The 22640-nt window shown below is 36.0% G+C and overlaps 1 protein-coding gene across 1 annotated transcript in view; it reads left to right on the top strand.

Moving 5' to 3' along the window:
- Positions 1–22640, top strand: part of LOC148942589 (uncharacterized) — a 76237-nt gene that overhangs the window by 4503 nt on the left and 49094 nt on the right. The window contains exons 2-4 of the mRNA XM_089102138.1: positions 6125–6297; positions 13239–13447; positions 18238–18420. Coding sequence (XP_088958264.1) covers positions 6125–6297; positions 13239–13447; positions 18238–18420 — 565 coding nt within the window. The remainder of the gene's footprint in view (positions 1–6124; positions 6298–13238; positions 13448–18237; positions 18421–22640) is intronic.

Below are 22640 nucleotides of genomic sequence, written 5' to 3'. Positions count from 1 at the left end.
AGAAGGTTGATCTGTTGCCTCCAAATACCCTTATCACCTGCTTTCTATTGGTCAGAATGTGCATTATCCACTTAACAACATCCTCATGGATGCCCATTGCATAGAGATTAGTCTCAAGTGGCAAACTTTATCAAATGCTTTGGGTAGATCCAGTAATAACATGTCAACAGGAGATCCCTCCTCCATAAGTTTTGAGGCATGCTTGTATGTGTCAATGAGGTTAGTGCCAACTGACTGTTTTGATGTTGATTAGGTGATAGTAGACTATTAGTGTTAAATGAACCATAATGGCTGAATTGATTATACCGTCAAATAGTTTCCCAATTGCTGATGTAAGACTAATTGGTCAATAATTGTTAGCTTCATTTCTATTGCCCTCTTTGTATACAGGCATGATGTAAGCATCCTTCCAATCTTGCAGAATATATTTAGTACTAATCTATTTTTGAAAAATTAGAGTGAGAAGATGTTACAAAGATGTATGGCTAAGAATGAATCAGTTCCTTCTTAAGGTTCATTTTTTTATATGTCTCATGTAGTAGCTGGGGTGTACTCCATGTGGTCCTGTAGATTTATTTGTGTTACTCTTCTTCAATTGGGTTTCTACATCAGTTTTGTTATATTAATTGGTGACATGCCATTTAAAATTTCTTACCTTTAGGGATCTGGAATTGGAGTATTATCAAGGGAAGTAAATACCAAGATGAACTGCTTATTTATTGTATTGGCAATCTCTCTTGGGTCACAGATTTTTGTGTCATCTAGTAGAAGTTGGGCAGCAGAATGCCTACCAGGGTTACTAGATGATATGTGGCTCCAGAATTTCTTGGGTTTATATTTTGTTGCAGCTGCTACTGATTCTTCATATTTTTGGTCATTTTTCTAGAAAAACTTTGCAGTTGGTTACTTACTACTTGTACTTGTAGGAGGACTCAAGCATCTCCACTCTCCCTGGCGCCCAGTAGCTTTGTCATTGTAGTAAGCCAATAGTCTCGGTCGTTTGCGAGTGGATGAATTAAATCGATCCAGGACTTTTCCCATCTTTTTCCATACTTCTTGAAGCCACCAATTGGGTCTAGGTCAGCCTTAATACAGGCGAGCCACGTTTTCTTTTGTCCCCCATGTCACTTTTTCCATCCCTAAAAGAGGTTTACATCTAAGGGCTTTATTGACAAAGATATTATGATGGCGACGAAGTGTGTGATCGACCCGACAGGATCTTTTTTGTTTAATTATGGTTACCAAATCTTAACATTGATAGCATATTTTGTCGGATTTGTTATTACTGGAACGGTCACAGGGTTTGAGGCTCATTATTCTCCTTAAACATGAATGGTGAAATACGGTGGAGGTTTGAGTATTGGTTGCTTTCATAGTCCATGTGTCGCAGCCATATAGTAAGACAGACCAAACAAGGGCCTGGTAAATCCTTATGCTTATCTTCAGACAAATATTTTTCTGGTTCCATAGAGAGTGATTTAGCGGGGTGAAGACTCCAGTTGCTGAAGCAACTCTTGAGTGTATTTCTGATTTGCATCCTCCTATTGGGTCTACCAGAGAGCCTAGGTATTTAAATTTATGTATCTTGTCTATGGGCGACTGTTCTAGTAAAATTGAGGGGTCTTGAGATGATATACCGGACGCCATGACTTTTGTCTTCAGGGAGCTTATTTTCAGGCCAACCAGAGAGGATTCTTCAGCCACCTTTGATAGCATAGATTGGGCTTCTGGCCGAGATTCAGCTAACAAGCACATATTGTCAGCATAGTCCAGATCGGTGATCACAAAATTGGGACTTACTTCAATGCCTGAAAAAGTTGTCATTACTCTGGTCATAATCCAGTCAATCACGAAATTAAATAAGATGGGAGACAATGTACATCCCTGTTGGACACCAAAATCAATTTGGAACATCGAGGAGAGTTCTCCACCGATCTGAATTTGGGCTCGCGTATGCTGGTAGTATGCTTGGATAAGTCTTGACTATCTTGGCTGGTACTCCATCTTCTGTCATGGCCTTCCAGATTCCATCCCATAGAACCAGATCAAAAGCTGTAATAAAATCTATGAATAGAGACACTGTTGGTTTCTGGTGTTTTGCCCTGTGTTCAAGGGTTTGTCTTAAAACAAATAGTTGGTCAATTTTTCCCATGCCTGTTCGGAATCCCGCTTGAATGGGCCTTGTCTTTGCGTTGCGCTGGATACGAAAACGATTATTTAGCACTATAGTAAATATTTTTGCAGCAATGCATATGAGAGAAATCCTGCGATAATTGCTGCATTTTGTCTTTAGCCCTTTTTTAAAGACTGGAAGGATGATAGAGTCTCCCCAATCCTGTGGAACCATCTCTTCTTCCCATATACGATAAGTTAGTTTATGGGTCCTGCTGACAAGTGCTGCCCCTCCATACTTGTAAAGTTCAGCCGGAATGGCATCGGGACCAGGGGCTTTATTGCTTTTAAGGCAATTGATTGCTTCTTGGACTTCCTTTAACGGGGGGGTATCGTGTTTGCATCATGCGCAGCACAATAGTGCTGCCTAAGTAAAGAAAAATGTTGGCACAATGTATTTTTTTTTCTTGGTTTTAGACCAGGGCCTTTTGTATCAAAGGAATTGTTGTATAGTATTCTTGTAGAAACTTCAAAAAGGGCTCATTCAATAGGAAATTCAAAGGGCTAGTGCACTTTTTAATAGTCAAAAGTAATTGAAGGGTAACTAATCCCCCTCTTACGCCCACTATTTCCCCAAACACATCCAATAAAAATTTTGAAATAGCCATTTTGTTCAACATAGTTAAAAGCTCTGGAAATTAGGTCTTTGGGGATGACAACCCCCACAGCCCTCAGGGTAAGGGTTGTAAGTTATGCCCTGGGTGCATATATGGTTTTTATAGAGAGGGTTATCGTAGAAACTTCAAAAAGGGCTCATTCGATTGAAAATTGAAAGGGCTAGTGCCCTTTTTAATAGTCGAAAGCGATTGGAGGACAACGATCCCCCCTCTTATGCCCACCATTTCTCTAAACACATCCGATCAAAATTTTGAGATAGCCATTTTGTTCAACGTAGTTGAAAGTTCTGGAAATTATGTCTTTGAGGATGACAACCCCCCCCCCACAGCCCTCAGGACAAGGGTTGTAAGTTATGCCCTGGGGGCATGTAAGGTTTTTATGGAAAGGGTTGTTGTAGAAACTTCAGAAGGGGCTCATTTGATTGCAAATTGAAAGGGCTAGTGCCCTTTTTAATATTCAAAAGTGATTGGAGGGCAACTAACCCCCTCTCATGCCCACCATTTCCCCAAACACATCCAATCAAAATTTTGAGATTTTATTTTTTCCCAATGTAGTTGAAAGTTCTGGAAAGTATGTCTTTGAGGATGACAACCCCCCCCCCCGCCCTCAAGGGAAGGGTTGTAAGTTATTCCCTGGGGGCATATAAGGTTTTTATTGAAAGGGTTGTCTTAGAAACTTCAAAAAAGGCTCATTCAATTGGAAATTGAAAGGGCTAGTGCCCTTTGTAATATTAGAAAGTGATTGGAGAACAACTAAAGCACCTCTTACGCCCACCATTTCCCCAAACACATGCAATAAAATTTTTGAGATGGCCATTCTTTCAATGTAGTTGAAAATTCTGGAAATTAGGTATTTGAGGATGACCACCCCCCCCCCCTCCACAGCCCCCAGGGCAAAGGTTGTAAGTTATGCCCTGGGGGCATATAAGGTTGTTATAGAAAGCGTTGTCGTAAAAACTTCAAAAAGGGTTCATTCAATTGGGAATTGAGAGGGCTAGTGCCCTTATTAATTGTCAAAAGTGATTTGAGAGCAAATGCCCCCCCCCCGTCTCCACGCCAATCATTTCCCCAAACACTTTCAATCAACATTTTGATATAGCCATTTTGTTGAACATAGTTGAATGGTCTGGAAATTGTTTCTTTGTGTATGACACCCCCCCCCACAGCCCTCAGGGCTAAGGTTGTAAGTTGTAACCTAGGGGTATATAAGGTTTTTTCTTGAAAGTGATATGGTAAAAACTACAAAAAGGGCTCATTTGACTGGAAATAGAGAGGGCTATTACCCTTTTTAATAGTCGAAAGTAATTGGAGGGAGAATCACCCCCCGCCCATCATTTCCCCAAACATTTCCATTCAACATTTTGATATGGCCATTTTGTTCAACGTAGTTGAAAGGTTTGAAAATTATGTCTTTGTGAATGACAACCCTCCCCCCATAGCCCTCAGGACAAGGGTCGTTAGTTATGCCCTTGAGACATATAAGGTTTTTATAGAAAGTTTTGTTGTAGAAGCTTTAAAAAGGGCTCATTCGATTGGAAATTGAGAAGACTAGTGCCTTTCTTATTAGTCAAAAGTGATCAGAGGGCAAATGCCTCCCCCCCCACCCCCACAGCCATCATTTCCCCAAACACTTCCAATCAAAATTTTGAGATAGACATTTTGTTAAACGTATTTGAAAGGTCCGGAAACCATGTTTTTAAGTATGAAAATTCCCTCAGCCCTCAGGGCAAGGGTTTTAAGTTATGCCCTGGGGGCATATAAGGTTTTTATAGAAAGCATGGTCATATAAAATTCGAAGGGGGCTCATTAGATTGGTAATCAGACACTCTAGTGCTCTTTTTAAGAGTCAAAGTGATTGTTGGGCAGCTACCTCCCACTCACACGTTGTATTGTCCCAAAATGTATCTAATATGAATTTTGAGATAACCATTCTATTCAAAATAGTCTAAATATCATATAGCAAGGCTTTTGGGGTTGAAACAAACCCCAGAAATTAGAGCCAAGGGTTGTTAGTTATGCCCAGGAGGTATTTAAGGTTTTTGTAACCATTTGGATGGTTGTTTAACTTTAGAAGAGGCTCAGTCTTTTTTCCTGGGCGGTTGGGTGCCCCCAAATATTGTCCCAAATTCCTCTCTCAATGTAGCACTTGTTCACAGATGCCCACTATCTCCAATCACTTTCCCATGTCAATATAAAACGAACAGAAATTAATATAAAAAAATTTCCCACAAAATAAGTTTAAAAAAAAATAAAGATCTCCATTAAACCAAAAATGAACAAAACTAGAATCAAACAATCTACCAAGCATACAACTACCACAAATCAGTATCAATAAATAGATGTAACCCAAAACAAACAGAAATTAAAATAAATAACAGAGTCAAACTCAATAAATAGAAATTAATAGGAGTAGGGTTCAAAACCCCTATCCTTTTTAAAATGTAGAATATAATTTGTAATTTACTGAAAAAAACTCTTTTAAATGTTTTCATTTTTATAACTTTAAGAAATCAAAAATTAATTAAGATTTTAAGGAATAAATATCAGCATATGTATATTAAATTGACATTGCACATTTTTTTTCAAATTCAAATTTTTTATAATTATTAGCTGCATTTATGCTACATTGAGCATTACCCTTACAAACAGGGCATTTTTTTTTTGCAGCCTAACCCCCTTATCATTTTAGTTAGAAAGTTGTACTCAGGTTGGCTGATTTTAAGATAATCTATGTACAGCCATTGTTTACACACATCGTAATTCATTGCTTTAGATTCTTCATCTAGATTCTCGTTGCAAGTGGTGCAAACGTCTTTGCCTTTTTAGCGGCATTCTTTGAAAAAATTGTAGTGGGTTTGGGATTACTATTTGGGGTCCTGTTGCCATGGTTGGAGAATTGCCCACTTTGATTGGGTAGTAATCTTCAGCCTCCATTTTTGTTCAGTTTGCCAACCTCTTATAATCTACCTTACTGGTGCATTCCACGTTCTGACAATGAGAGATAAAAAAAAAAAACAGAATATGCTACTATAAGCACTTCAAATTTCTACTGTTGGCTACATACCCAAGTATTATCAGAATTCCTGACTTGAAAAATATGGTCTTCAAGAGCCGTCCAAACAATGTTCAAGCTATAGTAATCATTCAGTGGTCTATGTTAGACTGATGAAACCCTGTTCTTCACGTGTAACCATTAGATCTTTGTCCATTTATTTTTGTGGAAGCTAATGTAGACATTGATTCAAACTTATCTTATTTGTTAGGTTCTGCTGCTATCTTTTATAGATGACGGGTAATTAAATAGTTATTATTATTTTCATCATTTCTATTTTTAGTCCGATCTGATACTCTGAAAAAAGTCTCCAGTGTATTTCAAAATCACATCAAGGAAGAAGTAGAAGTGCAAGAACAAACTCTTGAAGATATTCAAGGCGCCATATTGTTTGTGCAGAAGCAGTTGAAATTTTTGAGATATGCTGCCTCTTACCAGTATTATTCAAAATGCATGGTATATACTTTTCAGATGTATGGTAATATTCATTCCTGTAGATGGGGAGGGGGTTGTGTCAATTCCTTGAGATTAATCCAAAGACTTCTGCAGACTGTTAAATTTGCTTTAAAAAAAAAAAAACCATCTAATAAGTGTGTCAAAGCCCCTCACCTAGAGAAAAAGTTGTAGTGAAATTTTAAGCCATCCAAAATTTAGAAGGGTCTTGGACAATTCTTCCAGAGAAATTTGCTCCCTTACTTCCATAGTTTGCTGGCTAGCCTTGTTTGGAGCTCAATAGACATTTTGTTCTAAAAACTGGATAATTTCTAAGAGACTAAGATCACCCTATTATTTCATAGCTCAACACAGATATTATAAGATGAGTTTTTTCCATTTCCAAAAAGTTAATTTTCAAACAGAATAAAAAAGGGACCTTTTAGTTATATATAGCATGTTAAATAGATGTAAATTTTCAACATCTTCACAAAAAAAATGCCCCCCCTCCCTAAGAATCGAAAAAAAAAATGCTTTTTCGTATCTTTTTAAGAAAGCAAAGAAGAAGAAAATCCTAGCCATTTCCCTCTCTCCTAGAGGAAAGACATAGTATCTTTTAATCGGTTTATAAATGATTCAAATTACTTTTCTTGAGTATGATGTCATATTTGACTGATTCTGCTGCCTGACTCCCTTTGGTTTGTTCTTTACTATATTCCAACAAAGAAAACGCTGAAGGCTGTTTCCTGTGCATGATAAAGAATTTAAAAAAATTACGTTCAAAGATTTATTATTCTAAGCACTTCCTAAGATATTCCCTTGCATTACACTCCCCTAAACTTTCCTTGAAACTTTACCTTAATACCCTTAACCGTTTTGGACACCAAGGATCAAACATGGCTCCCTTTCTAAATAACAAATACTACATGTAAACATAATTTATAGAACCCACTTTGGTCTTCACTTAGGCAGTGTTATTACACTACCTATGAGTACTTAGTTGCCAAATTTTGGGAAATTTTACAAACTAACAAGTTTTGCCAGAAAACACTTTCTGAAAGAGAGGAAAAGCTTTTTTTCAAACAGAAAAAACAAACCAAGACTAAAAAACTTAACGGTCTGAGACAACGGGGGATCGTTTTCCTTCAGAGACATTCTTATAACCATTTATGTACTACCCTGTGACAGGATTGTACAGACACTTAAAAACTGTCACTGGGTCATTCGATTGTAAGGTGTGAGGAGAGGTAAAAATTCGAATTGAAACGTAGTTTTTCAACAACAGGAATGTAATGATCATTTTAACTAGCGTCCGTATACATTTGGGTACTACCTAATTGGCACCCTATCAGATTTTTTTTTATATAAATTGGTATTACTGTTATTAATTTGATGTTAATTGCTCTATACTAGATTAATATATATATATATATATATATATATATATATATATATATATATATATATATATATATATAGATATATATATATATATATAGATATATACTAGATATATAAAAGATATATAGATATATATATATATATATATATATATATATATATATATATATATATATATATATATATATATATATATATATATATATATATATATACATCATCTATATATACAGTATCTTTATATATCTAGATATATCTTTTATATATCTATATATATATATATATATATATATATATATATATATATATATATATATATATATATATCTTTTATATATCTAGATATATCTTTTATATATCTAGATATATATATATATATATATTTTATATATCTAGTATATATATATATATATATATATATATATATATATATATATATATATATATATATATATATATATATATATATATATCTTTTACATTAATTTTATATTATTTTCCTATATTAATTGACAATGATTTGATATTACTTTACATGAATATTTCGACCCTATATCCAAGGGCCGTCCTCAGCGAAAGAAGTCCTGGTTGAGCTTCCTTGAAGTAATGATGCTAGGGCTGTTTTGAAAATTTAAGAAAAACTTTTTTTCAGTTTTAATGATCGAATTTTAATGTGATTTTCTTTTATATTGGTTGTTTTTTTTTTCGTTTGTTTTGCTGAGGACGGCCCTTGGATATAGGGTAAAGGTACCGATGATTCGACAGTTTTTGTAAAAAAACAGTTTTTCTACTCAGAAGTCTTAATTTAAAGACTTTCGGTTTGAAAAGGGTTTCAGTGTGTAGGAAAAACATCTAGGAATCTAACTGTTTGAGGAGAAGTTTGAAGTTTTATCTGGAGAGGATACGCCACTCTGGTTGTTCAAAATTAGAGTATATCCAGCGACTAAGTTGACACAACAAAAAAGGTCACTGAATTTATAACATGTTAGGACCCAATTTGACACCCGTCGAGATGTGCGGGAAATGTCTAATAGTAGAGCCTGGTCTATTTGACACGTATATTCTTGTTTCTTTAATCTTATCCAGCTTCATTTAATGTTTAAAATTATAAAAGTATATGCAAAAAGGAGAAGTAATAAAAACTAACAAAATCGTTTCAAGTATGTATTATTTGGTATAACAAAATTAGTTCAAAAAATTTTAATATACAATATTAAACACAAATAGCTGTTAGTGTAGCAGATTCGATATAGCAATTTCGTTTTACTAGCATTTTGGAAGGGACGGTGCTCAGAAAAATGGTATTGGATTTGAAGAAATTTAAGAAGTTTATTTGATTTCATGGATTTTATTTTCAAATGCAGATTCTTAGTTTTATTCAAAACTTAAGCCTATGTTTCATTTCGTGAAAGATTTTGTATTTAATATAGTTTGTATTTTTGATTTAAATGAAGGCTAAATATGGAAATAATCTAAAAAAATCTGGGGGGGGGGGCAAAATCAGGTCTGGGGGGCCACTGCCCCCCCTGCCCCATAGCAATTTACGCCCCTGCATGGTATGAGGCCAAGCGGTAGTTCCTCAGATGATGGAAAAATCCAGTGTCTGTAAGTAAAACTTCAAAGTTTAAAAAAAACCTTTTGTTTAAATGTTCTTTCATCTGAAATATTATTAGAAATAATAATCATCAAAATCTCTCGTTGCACAAAAAGCACTCGTAAATTCAACAGCTATGATGCCTATGGTTTCGTCCGTGGATCCTGGAATTTCAACACCTATTATTTCTAATCTGTTTTACATGTTTAGTGAAGTTTTGACAAAGTCACCTATATCTCGAGAGGGCCTGTTGGTGTCTGTCCAAAATTTCGACAAGGTGAATACGAGATATTCGCCAAAGAAATAAATTCCTTGATAGAAGCTAATATTTACCCTTGAATGTGGCTGAAGGAACATTTTTAGTCCGCCTGGTATTCCACTACATCAAACAAGAATTTTCGACACTTGTAACGTAGTTTCAACAATGCAATTTCCGTCACCATTTTCGTTCGATTTTATAAAGAAAAAGCTAATGTAGCTACATTTCAGAGAAGATAAAATATATCTTAAAACATTGGTGCTTATTCCAATTTTTTGTAGTAATAAATAACCAAGTAGTGACAGTTTGGACATTACATATCTTAAAAATTTTTGGGAGTTCCTTTCGTGTTGAAAACAGGAAGCTGACTAAATTTAATGTTCTTTTCTTATCTGGCTTACTAGATAGAGGGGCCACGTTTCGCGCTGTCGAAAGATAACGACGGCTCCAAGAGATGGCGCTCTAAGTCACGGCTAAGCAGAGCTATCCCGTTTTGAAGGAAAATTTCGACAGTGGTTCCGGAATTGCACTGTCGAATCATCGATGCCTTTACCCTAGGGTCGAAATATTAATTTAAAGTTGCGTTCCACTGTCTTGTATAAAAATTTCCCTGTTGTTCTACTTATTGTTTATGATGAAAAGGCGGTGTGATCTTCGATGGAAAGGCAGTGTATATATATATATATATATATATATATATATATATATATATATATATATATATATATATATATATATATATATATATATATATATATATATGTATATATATCTATATATTCATAATTTAATTGAAAAAAATTGTTTAATAATAGTGTAATATTAAATCTTTTACATTAATTGCATTATTATTTTCCTATATTAATTGACAGTGATTTGATATTACAACTACTATGTATAAACTTGAACATTCTAGCTAAACCAAGAAAGCTAAAAGTGTTCTTGGGGAAAAACCTAGATAAATGGTTAACATTCTAGAGCATATATGATGGGACATAAGGCCCCAAGTTCTTAACAGCCTTTTGTCATGAATTTTGTAATAATGAAATTACAAAAAGATTCTAGATAATATAAACTAAAAAATATAAAGATTATATAAAGATAATATAAACTAAATGAAATATTAATGCGGAATGGAAGCATAGTTAGAGCAACATTATCATCAATACTTTTTGGATATGGGGTTTCCCCTAACTAAACGCTCCATGTTAATGGAGGTGGGTGGAGCCCACCCCAGGGACTTTCAGTATCTAGGCAAGTCCTAGCTCTAATTAGATCCCAGGCCTAGGGTCGATCGGGCCTGCAACCCTCCACCCGAAAATTTTACCGCAACGAAAAACGATGATACTGCCTCAGATGACCTACCACCCTTTTACCTTCCACGACCCCAGCATGTCCCTGGAACGATTTCAGATCATTGAATGAACCTTATTGACCAAGGTGGAATACGACTTGCCACCTGGAACGTACTCACACTCAACTTTCCTGGAGGTAAATCAATGCTTGCCTTCGAGCTAAAACGATTCAATGTAGCTGTGGTTGGTCTTACGGAAACCCGCCATGTCAGAAGAGAATCCGAGTATATTGGTGAAGGATATCATCTGGTCTGGTGACCCAAAAAGCAAGACAAATGATGTAGGCCTCGTGCTGAACGCCAGAGCCAAGAGATGCCTTCTCTCCTATTAACAAATTTCAGATAGAATACTGATGGCTCAGCTCCAGCACAAGCATGGAAAGTGGACAATTATTGTATGCTATGTCCCACCAATCCAAGTCCTGCGGAAGTGAAGGATCAGTTCTACGCAGAGCTCTCACTGACCTTGGCTAGAGTCCAACCCCACGACATCGTCACTCTACTGGGAGACCTTACCGCGACGGTAAATGACAGGGAGGGCGTGTGGAGAAGTGTTCTCGGGCCAGTGACTCCCGATCCACTGAATGACAACGGACAAAGACTACTCGAGCTCTGCAATATGTATAATCAGGTCATACCAAACACGCTCTTTCAGAGACGAGATATACACAAATACACTTGGTATAGTAACGACGGCCAGGCAAAGAAGATGATCGATTATGTTATGATCTCAGGTCGCTGGTGCTTGTCAATAACAAACTGCCGGACTTATAGGTCAGCCGAACTTGGAAACACAGACCATAGGATGGTAGTTGCCACGCTGAGTCTACGCCTGAGAGCTCAACGACAAGAAAGACGGCCTCCCAAGTTCGATCTGAGTAGTCTGGCTACATATGAGATGCAACAGAAGTATGCTCTCGGTATATCTAACCGGTTTAGCTGCCTCCAAGTTCTGGACAGAATCTATTCTGTTGAAGGATGGCTTGATCAGAAAAGAGCTTACATCTCAAATAGTCAAAGCGTCGGCACTTGTTTGGAGGCTTAGCAGAATCTTGTGAAAGCCAAACATTAGCCGCCTTACCAAAATGTGCATTTACAATACGTCAGTCAGCACTGCTGCTGCATGGAGCGCAACGTGGCGAGCTGCAAAATCTATCCTTAGCGCCGTCGATGTCGCACAGACAAAACATCTCCGAAGAATCAAGGGACTTCACTGGACTGACTTCGTTAGCAACCAAACCCTCCTATCACGTACGGCACAAACTCCTTTCTCGACGCAGCTCACCCAGCGTACTGTTCGGTGGTACGGCTACCTCCTTCGCAAGTCACGCGACGTCCCAGCACGGGTCGCATTCGACTTCGACCCCACCTTTCACGGATGGAAGCGACCCAGAGGATGCCCCCCACTAGGTGGAAAGACAAAGCCGCTGAATTCCTTGCCCAAGCCCACATCCCGGTGGAAGAAGCTGCGAGCCTGGCAAGCGATAGGTCAACTTGAAGGCGCCTGGTCTCATCGTTTTCTACGCCAAACCCTCGGCAGGAGCCTTAAGTCAAGTCAAGTCATCAAGGCTTTTGAAATAAATGCTTTTATGTGAGTTAGGCTACAATGGAAATGTCTTAATTTCTATCTGTTTTCAGTTTTTCTAAGAAATGATCCAGATCTATGTGGGTTTTTTCATTTATACAACCTTGCAGCTTTATGAAATCGAAATTTTTTCCAATTTTTGTATAATTTGTATGTGTTTTTATTTTTATAAGAATTGATCCACATATATGTGCTGTTTTTTGCGTTTTTTATGCAACTTTACAGCTAAAAGAAATAAAACTTGTTTCTTATTTTATTTTTTGTCTAAATATTTATCTGTTTTCATTTTTATTAAAAAATGATTTATTTTTGTTGTTTTTATTTTTCTTATTTCTTTTATTTACACAACCTTACAGCTGAAAGAAATAAAACTTGTCTCCTATTTTTATTTCTTGTCTAAAAATCTATCTGTTTTCATTTTATTGAAAATTTTTTTTCTTTCTTTCTTTTTTCTTTTATTCATACAACTTTACAGATGAAGGAAGAAGTGAAATTTATTTTCAAATTTTAGAATGCATTTCTATCTGTTCATTTTTCTCAAAAAAGGTCCACTTTTACCCGTTTTTTTTTTTTTTTTTTTTTTTTTTTTTTTTTTTTTTTTTTTTTTGATAAATTTATGGGTGAAAGAAATAAAACTTATTTCCTGGTCAAATTATTTAAGAATTACTTCCCCAAAAAGCCTTTTGAGCAACTGTCTGAGCATTGTTTTAGCACTTGTATTGTTAATATTGAACAGACTTAAAAGATGGATTATAATTATGTTTTTGTGTAGGGTATGGCACCTAGTCAAGAAAAGAACCATATTCACCCTACAGTTAAGAACCTGACAGCTGGAAAATATCCTCGCAACAGTAGTTTAAATGAGGAAGTGGAAGTTAAAAACGAAGTGGCTGCGGTCATGCCTCAGTATGTCCCTCCTAAAACCGGAAGGTCTGAAATAGACAGAGAAATAAGAGGCTCAAGATTTAGATCAAGGAAAAGGTATGGTGTGTTCTTTAACTAGACGCGTTCTACCTTGTTATACAGCTTGGCCTTGAGTATGATAATTTTTCCTGGAGAATTGCACCTCTTGAAAAATTTATTGGGGTTAGGGAGGAGGCGCTACGCTAAATGTCAAAATAATTTTTGGGATTTAATTTCCATATTTTTTTAATGTAAACCTTTTCGAAAAAATCTTGTCATAAAAGACTCCAAACCTCAAAAAAATAAAGGAAAATGAGGAGCCATATCAAAAATAAGGAAAACTTTAGAACAATTTTGAAAATCTTGTTTTTTTTTAGAGATAGGAGGCAAAGTTTAAGTGCTGATTTTTAGCACAAACTAATGAAAAAAATCGTATACCTTTTCTGAATAAACCCTTTCTTCTCAATGTGTCATGTGCAGAAAATGACTTTTTTTCTCTTGTTGTTTTAACAATACTGTTAATAGACACCCTTTCAATACCCAGGGCTTTTAAAATATTAAATAAAAAAAAACAAGTTTTTTAAACTGAAAGTAAGGAGCGACATTAAAACTTAAAACGAACAGAAATTATTCCGTATTTGACAGGGCTGTCCCCTCATCAACGCCTAGCTCTTTAAGCTAAATTTTTTTATTGTTTAAAAAAATAAAGTTGTGAGACAGAGTCAAACTTTAGCGTAAAGAGTGAGGCGTTGAGGAGGGGACAGCCCTTTCATATACGGAATAATTTCTGTTCGTTTTAAGTTTTAATGTCGCTCCTTACTTTCAGTTTAAAAAACTTGTTTTTTTTTATTTAATTTCTGATCGTTTTTTAGTTAATGCAGCTTTTATTTGCATAAAAATTTTACTTTTCTTTTGCTAAATGGATGTCTTTACAAATTAACTTACGTAAGTAACTTCTATATTCGTATATTTTTCTTCTGGCAAAAAATACAAAGTTGCAGATTTTTGCAGATATGAGCTTGAAACCTATGTAATAGGGTTTTCTGATACGCTGAATTTGACGGTGTGATTTTCATTAAAATTCTTTCACTTGTAGGGGATGTTTCCCCCTCTTTAAAAAATCGAGTAAATTTTCTCAGGCTCGTAGCCTTTGATGAGTAATACTAAACTTAATAAAATTTATATATTTAGAATCATTATTATAAACACATTCTTTTGATACATTTATTGACATAAAAATTCCGTTTTTAAAAGTTTCGATTACTATTGAGCCGTATCGCTTTTTTTTTATTGTTTTTTTTTTATTAATTATATGTTAATACGTATATGAGGGGGTTCTTCCCATAGTCAATAAGATGCTTTTTAAGTTAAAATTTAAAAAAATTTATTATTAACAAACCCCTGAATCAAATAGGCCTTATAATTATAATATATAGCTCTTTTTAAAGCACTAAAAAAAACTGTAGCTTAAAGAACAAGGTATTGACTTGGGGGAGAACCCCCTCACATATGTTATAATTTCTGTTCGTTTTAAGTTCTAATATTCCTTCTTACATTTCAGTTGAAAAAACTTTTTTTTTTATTTAATTTCTGCTCGTTTTTTAAATAAAGCTTGGAAATCCGGCGCCCCCTTCATAGAAATGTCCCTTACCCCAAAGAAACATCCTCTACGGAAATAGTCTCCAGAGTCACCCCCTCCTCTAGCCCCCCTCCAGAAAAAATCCTTCCTGAAAATGGTTGTATACTTCCCAATAACCAATAAATAATGCTGGCAAGTCCGGCGCCCCCTTCATGGCAATTTCCTTCCCCCATGAAAACTTCCTTCACGAACAGTTCCTCCAACATAACCCCCGACCCACCCTTCCTCCCACTACCATAAAAAAAACCTCCTGAAAACTTCTGTATACTTCCGAATAACCAATACTATATGTTAACATAGGGCAAAGTTCATAGCTCTTGGCCCTCCCTCAGGGTACTTCGGAAGATTAAGTCATCCTAAAAGACATATTTATCATATTTTTGAACCTGTTGAACACAATGGCTATCTCAAAATTTTGATTGGGTGATTTTGGGAAAAATATAAGCATGAGAGGAGGCCTAGTTGCCCTCCATTGTTTTTTGGTCACTTAAAAAGGGAACTATAAATTTTAATTTCCGTTCTAATGAACCCTCCCAATATATTCTAGGACCACTGGGTCGATAGGATCCCCACTGGGAAAAAAACAAAAAAAAACAAATAAACATGCATCCGTGATCTTTCTTCTGGCAAAAAATATAAAATTCCCCATTTTTGTAGATAGGTGCTTGAAACCTCAACAGTAGGGTTCTCTGATACGCTGAATATGATGGTGTGATTTTCATTAAGGTTCTATAACTTTTAGAGGGTCTTTCCCCCTTTTTTTGAAAAATCAGCCAAATTTTCTCAGGCGCGTAACTTTTGATGGGTAGCACTAAACTTGATGAAAGTGATATATTTGAAATCAGCATTGAAATCTGATTCTTTTGATATATCTATTGGTATCAAAAACCCGTTTTCTAGAGTTTCGGTTACCATTGAGCCGGGTCGCTCCTTACTTACAGTTCGTTACCACGAACTGTTTGATCCTAACCCTGTCTAATTTTTCACTTTTCTAGAACCCCAAATCTCCAATGCATAATGCATCACAGATGGCATTTGATTTCTAAGAATCTTCTTTTGTATCCTAATATATCTTATATCATTTACCTGACTCCTTAAATTTAAATTGAAATATCTCCTACCCACCTCCTCACTATGTCCTATGGGCCTAATAAATAATTTACCATTTGCCTTGAGCGCCACTCTTAAAGATGTCATTTCTTCCATAGTTTGTATCTCTACCTCCTAAAATAAATTTGTCGGCCAAACTTAATTGGTGCTCCTTCCCAAAAACACTAAAATTACTGTTTCACTAGCATTTAACTGAAGTTTCTCAAAGCCGTCCTAGCCAAGCTGATTGGTGCGCTGGATTTAGGATCTTTTGTCCAAGAGGACGAGGGTTCGAATCCTAGTGTACCCAATTATTTGGTTTGGGACGGGGGTCAGTGGCGTGACTCTGTAAGCTCAGCCAGAGTCGACCCAGCTCTAAATGGGTACCCGGAGAAATCTGGGGAAGGTAAATAGGAAGGGTGTCCGAAAGCCCAGGATGGTTGGCTCCCAGCCCCCCATTGCACTTCCTGGCTGAAGAGCCAAGAAACGGAGATCAGCACCGGCGGTAGGGACTGTAAAGTACAAAGCCGTATTTCTTACCTTTATTCTTTACCTTTCTCATTTAATATTCTTAGACAAATCTGATGTCAATATTGGCACTTCCTTCTCATCCCTAAACTTTCCCAAAGTACTTACACAAATACTAAATAGCTTAGGCGATAGGTAACATTCCTGCTCCACTCCTGGCTTGTACTGTACTATCCTAGACAAATTCCTACCAACCCTACACACTAATTGGGATTTCCAGTTTAGTGTGCTAACCACTTGTTCAGGATGGCCTAGCTGGCATCTATCATTTGGGTATCTAAGAATGTCCTCTTTCAGATATAGTGCCTCTTATCTTTGGCTTGGAATAGGAAAGTATGTGCCTTTTTTTGGTCCTTCTCAATTCTATCCGTAACCTTTCTATTTACTGCAAGTTTCATTCTAAGTTCTCAAATTTATGTTTCCATATTTTCTGACCTTTCTTTCCACTTCATATTTTTTTTCTTGTTCAAGAATATTAAAATTGACGCCAATTCTTTGGATATTTCTTTTTTATATCTGTTAATAATATAAAGCTCTAGTGACGTTACAATTTATTTCTTTTAAGCCAGTTGCTGCCAGTTTCTGGATTTCCAGTTTAAGCCAGTTGCTGCCAGTATCTGGATTTCCAGTTTAAGCCAGTTGCTGGATTTTATCATCTTGATAGATATTACTGCCGAATTTAAATAGTTTATCCAGAAAGTCAATTACTTATCCACGCCGACTCAAAGCGTGTGGTTTGCTAAGCCTCCGTTGATTATGCCACGTTCAACAGCAATTCCAAGGGAAATTCTCAGCAACATCCAAATGCTAATTAGCTTCTCTGTAAAATTAATTATTTTTTTGGCAACACTGGCGAAGTATTAATCTTATTGAATCAAAAGTAGTTTTTATGCTAACAGGTTAAAAGCTAACTACAGGTTAATTAGTTTTACTTATTTATTTTAATGGTTCAACGTGGGAACACTGACATAAGTGTGATACTGTCATAATGACTTCATGACTTGAAAAAAAATAAAATTCTCATAAAGTCGCTATCTTCAGGTGTCAATAGCCATACGAGGAATTTAAGGGACAAAAAATGTTTTTCAAAAAAAAAAACGTTGATGAAATTCAGCAAAAAAACAACCAAAAACGGTTGTCTTTTGGAACATTGGTTGTCTTTTGGAATAGACAGTTACTTTTATAAATTTATACGGACGTAGAGCTTTATCAAATCTAACTGATTAGTTTTTCTTACTTATTTTAATGGCTCAGCGTGGCAACACTGACTGAAATATGATACTATCCTTATGACTTCAGGTGTGAGTAGACCTAAGATGTGTTAGGGGACAAAAAATGTTTTTCTTTCGATGTTTCTGACACTTTAATTTTGCACTTTCCCTCCATACAAAATCAATCTGGTCTTAGTTTTTGTAATGTAATTTCACGAGTATTAGAAACCTAATAGTATAAGATCTTTGAAGAAATTTAATTGGAATTTCAGACTATAATTATTGTGGACCATATTCTGTGTGACTTGAGCTATCGACAATAATATTTCTAAGATATGCACCGTATAGACTGCATTTTTATATTGCTTTATTTTTAATTATAATTGTATTTTTTATGTAAGACTCGTTATCGGAAACATTTCTCGTTGGTTACGCGAAGATGAACGTGATGAAGCGTCAATTTCTCACAAATGGATGGTGTATATCCGCAGTGGTAAAGGGGAGCCAGATATTAGCACCTACATCTCTAAAGTTAAATTCTTCTTACACTCTTCTTATGCTCCGAACGATGTTGTTGAAGTACTGTACGTATTCATTTTCTATTAAATTATTGACAATCTGTGTTCAGAATACTTGTATCCGTTTTACTATAGGGAATTTTTGCATCTTAGTCTTGACTGCATTCCTGAGTCTCTCTCTCTCTCTCTCTCTCTCTCTCTCTCTCTCTCTCTCTCTCTCTCTCTCTCTCTCTCTCTCTCTCTCTCTCTCTCTCTCTCTCTCTCTCTCTCTCTCTCTCTCTCTCTCTCTCTCTCTCTCTCTCTCTCTCTCTCTCTCTCTCTCTCTCTCTCTCTCTCTCTCTCTCTCTCTCTCTCTCTCTCTCTCTCTCTCTCTCTCTCTCTCTCTCTCTCTCTCTCTCTCTCTCTCTCTCTCTCTCTCTCTCTCTCTCTCTCTCTCTCTCTCTCTCTCTCTCTCTCTCTCTCTCTCTCTCTCTCTCTCTCTCTCTCTCTCTCTCTCTCTCTCTCTCTCTCTCTCTCTCTCTCTCTCTCTCTCTCTCTCTCTCTCTCTCTCTCTCTCTCTCTCTCTCTCTCTCTCTCTCTCTCTCTCTCTCTCTCTCTCTCTCTCTCTCTCTCTCTCTCTCTCTCTCTCTCTCTCTCTCTCTCTCTCTCTCTCTCTCTCTCTCTCTCTCTCTCTCTCTCTCTCTCTCTCTCTCTCTCTCTCTCTCTCTCTCTCTCTCTCTCTCTCTCTCTCTCTCTCTCTCTCTCTCTCTCTCTCTCTCTCTCTCTCTCTCTCTCTCTCTCTCTCTCTCTCTCTCTCTCTCTCTCTCTCTCTCTCTCTCTCTCTCTCTCTCTCTCTCTCTCTCTCTCTCTCTCTCTCTCTCTCTCTCTCTCTCTCTCTCTCTCTCTCTCTCTCTCTCTCTCTCTCTCTCTCTCTCTCTCTCTCTCTCTCTCTCTCTCTCTCTCTCTCTCTCTCTCTCTCTCTCTCTCTCTCTCTCTCTCTCTCTCTCTCTCTCTCTCTCTCTCTCTCTCTCTCTCTCTCTCTCTCTCTCTCTCTCTCTCTCTCTCTCTCTACCCTCTCTTCGTAACGGTGAAAGGGTAACTCAATAAAAAACACAAGTCTAAATGGCATTTCATGATTTCATTTCACGTAAAGCACTCCACTCTTAATCGGATTGCACAATATAATTTTGTGGATGTATGTAAAAACGATCAGAATTAATAATTTTGTCTTAAATGGGACTTAGAAAAGTTTTTCCAGTGTCTCTATTGAGAGCTACCTTTTGGTGAATGTGCTTTTTTATTTCCACTGCCTCCCTAAAAACCTGCGTGTGACCTTTAACGGTGGCAACAATGGAGGTTTCATCAAACAAAATCAAATGATATGGACTCTTATACGTACTTTAAACCAAGGTTGACTCAAAAACTTGAGGCCTTTGGCGTAGCCCCGTGTCCTTTTAGATTGAGAACCTATGTACAAATTACCTCTCCCCCCATTGCTGCTGGGTTCTACCAACATAAAAACAGCCACAAGAACAAGGAATTCTATAAACACCACTACCCAGAATGGGGCTGGTTTTATCTTTGCCGTTGTTAAAAAATTTCTGTGTAATATTTGAATTCTTAAAGGCGACATTAAGTTTATGTTTTTTAAGGATTCTTTTCAATTTTGGAATGTAGGGTAGAACAGTGAAAAGTTTCTTATCATCCACCAATGGGACGGTATCTGTTGGGGTTTGTGGATTTGATGCATTCTTTTCTGCCATTTTTCGTCTTTTGTCTATAATGGTCTCAAGTATTTTTATAAAGTAGCCATTGCAAAATAAAATGTCCTTAATATAGTTCAGTTCTGAACACAGTTTACATAATTAGCAGTATGATCATTCTCTATCTCACCCATTATAAAAACCCGAACCGGGGTTAGCTTGTTTCTGCATTAGCTTTATTTCCGTTTTGGCAGATATAAACATATCTGCCAGATATAAACATATTCTTAACCACCTCTCCTCGAAGTAAATCTGGATTTTCCACAGCACCACGTGAACCAAATATACCCGCCTCCACATTGGAGAGTATATCTGCGAAATTCACTTGTGTTTGAGGTAGGCAAAATTTCGGTTCCTTAGACAAAACATGGGTTTCTTCCGGAGTAAGAACTTTAAAAGATAGGTTCTCAATGGCCGAACCAGGACAAAATCTAGGAAGAAAATATCTGGAATTCTGAAATTTTTCGTATTCTAATTTTTCAAACTTTTCTGATAAACGAGCCTTAGCCAAACAAAAGTCGTGGCGGAAAGTATTCTGAGCTATTCTAGAAATCTGTCGGTGAAAGGTTTTGCTGTAGAAAATTTCGAGTTTTTGAAATTGTATTACTAAGAAAAAAACGTCGTTGTTTTTGGTCTTTTAAAATGTGAATCAAAGACTGAAAATGAATCCTATCCCTAAATTGCCTTTCGGAGTGTGTACCTAGGTTTAGGCGGAAACGAGGAGAATTCGGAAGAATTCTCTTTACTCTGCAATGCTGTAAAAATTCTTGTTGATTAATAAGGTTGGTGTGTTTTTTAAACAAATCAAAATAATTAAGAACAGAGTTGGTCAAAAGGCTTCATATTGAACAGCCTGTATTAACTTTAAATGATTATAGAACGGAGAAATATAGGGGGGGAGGGTAAAAATTGTTCAGTCTCTATCAGCACAATATTATCCTATATGGCAAAAATTTCGTTTGAATAATTAATAATGTTATTTTTAATATTATTCTTGATAAAATATATTTTTGTAATAACTATATGAAGTAATAACTGTATAATGTAGTAACTATATATACCTATATTATGTAATAATTACATATAATACATAATAACTATACTTAATAGCACATATGGAGTATTTTCTAATTTATTGATTTTCAAAGTTAAGATTGAAGTATCCCTGTTTGCTAGACCTATGCTAAATTGCTAAGGCTTATGTTCCCTTTGCCAGTATTGGTGTTTTATCCTGTTACAGTCCTTTGGCTTTAATTTCTCAGCCCAGGACGACAACTCTACTACCATTTGATAGCTAAGAGATAGCTTTATCCATCTGCTAGGTTCTAGGTTAATTCCCCTGCCCCCCCCCCCTGTAAAATCCCTCCTGGGTAGTTCCCTCCACCATAAAATTGAGCAGCCAAGGAGAAAGTAAGACAAATTAAAGAATAAAGAATAGAAGGGATTCTGGTACATTCTACCTACCTATATTCCACAATACATGTATAATATATGATGTAAATTATCTTATAGCGCTTTATATTTCTTTTAATTCTCTTTTTGTGTTTTTGGGGCTTGAGTTGTTATAGCAGGGTAAGATAAAGAAAATAATTTGAAAATATGAAATTATTACCAACTATAGAGGGGTTGCCCTATGATCGAAGTGCACAGAGATACCAGACTTGATATTGATATATATTTAATTAACTTTAATAAAAATTTACATACAAAAATCAATATGATTCACCCAAAACCAAATGGGACTAAAACGTGCGAGTAATTACTTCCCCTGGATTTGGTCGAGGACTGACATCTATAGTGCATAAAGGTTCTCCCCTGGAGATCGGGAACTCTTATACTAGGCTTATATCAGAAAGGTCTGAACTACCTTGAAGGGTGTTCTTTAAATAATAGGGAATAATAAGTTAATAATAAATAATAAGTTAAATAATAGGGAGTCGAACTTTTAAGTCAGAACCAAAGAAATTGAAAATGGACTAAATTTCTTATTTTAAATAAGCAAGCAAATCGTTTGTATATTTCAAAACAAAAAAAAATCAAAGAAATTCAAATTAAAAACAAAATGCTATAGGATATTTAAAACCATGTATTCTTCCAATATTTTGGAACATAGGTACACTATTATAAAATATATTCTTTACTCCATTCTTTCTATTTGTCGTACTTTCCTTTTGGCGGCTCAACTTCCATGTTGGGGGGGGGGCAGTCGGTTGCTATCTTTTGAGCCAAATATTTGAAATACTCCTCCTCATTTTTTTTAAATATGTTTAAAAGCTTTCAGAAGCACGTGAAAATAATTTTAAAAAAATCTTCTGAAGCATTTTAGATGATTCTATAAGAAAATTCTGAGTAATATCAAATTTCTAGCTTATGTGAAAGGATAGATCTTAAACTAATGAATCCAATGTTTACAGTATCTCTTATGGTGCAAGGAAGGCCGTATCCAGGCAAATTTTTGATGCTTCTTTTAAAAGTTTTGTTTTGTAACCCCCCTCCCTGAAAAAAAATTCTTTCGTAACCCTTCCCTCCGAAAAAATGTCTTTG

Source organism: Artemia sp. Qi Xiang Cuo, chromosome 16 (genome assembly GCF_049724085.1).
Source record: "Artemia sp. Qi Xiang Cuo chromosome 16, ASM4972408v1, whole genome shotgun sequence".
Lineage (NCBI taxonomy): Eukaryota > Metazoa > Arthropoda > Branchiopoda > Anostraca > Artemiidae > Artemia > Artemia sp. Qi Xiang Cuo.
This window is presented reverse-complemented; position numbering and strand designations above follow the sequence as displayed.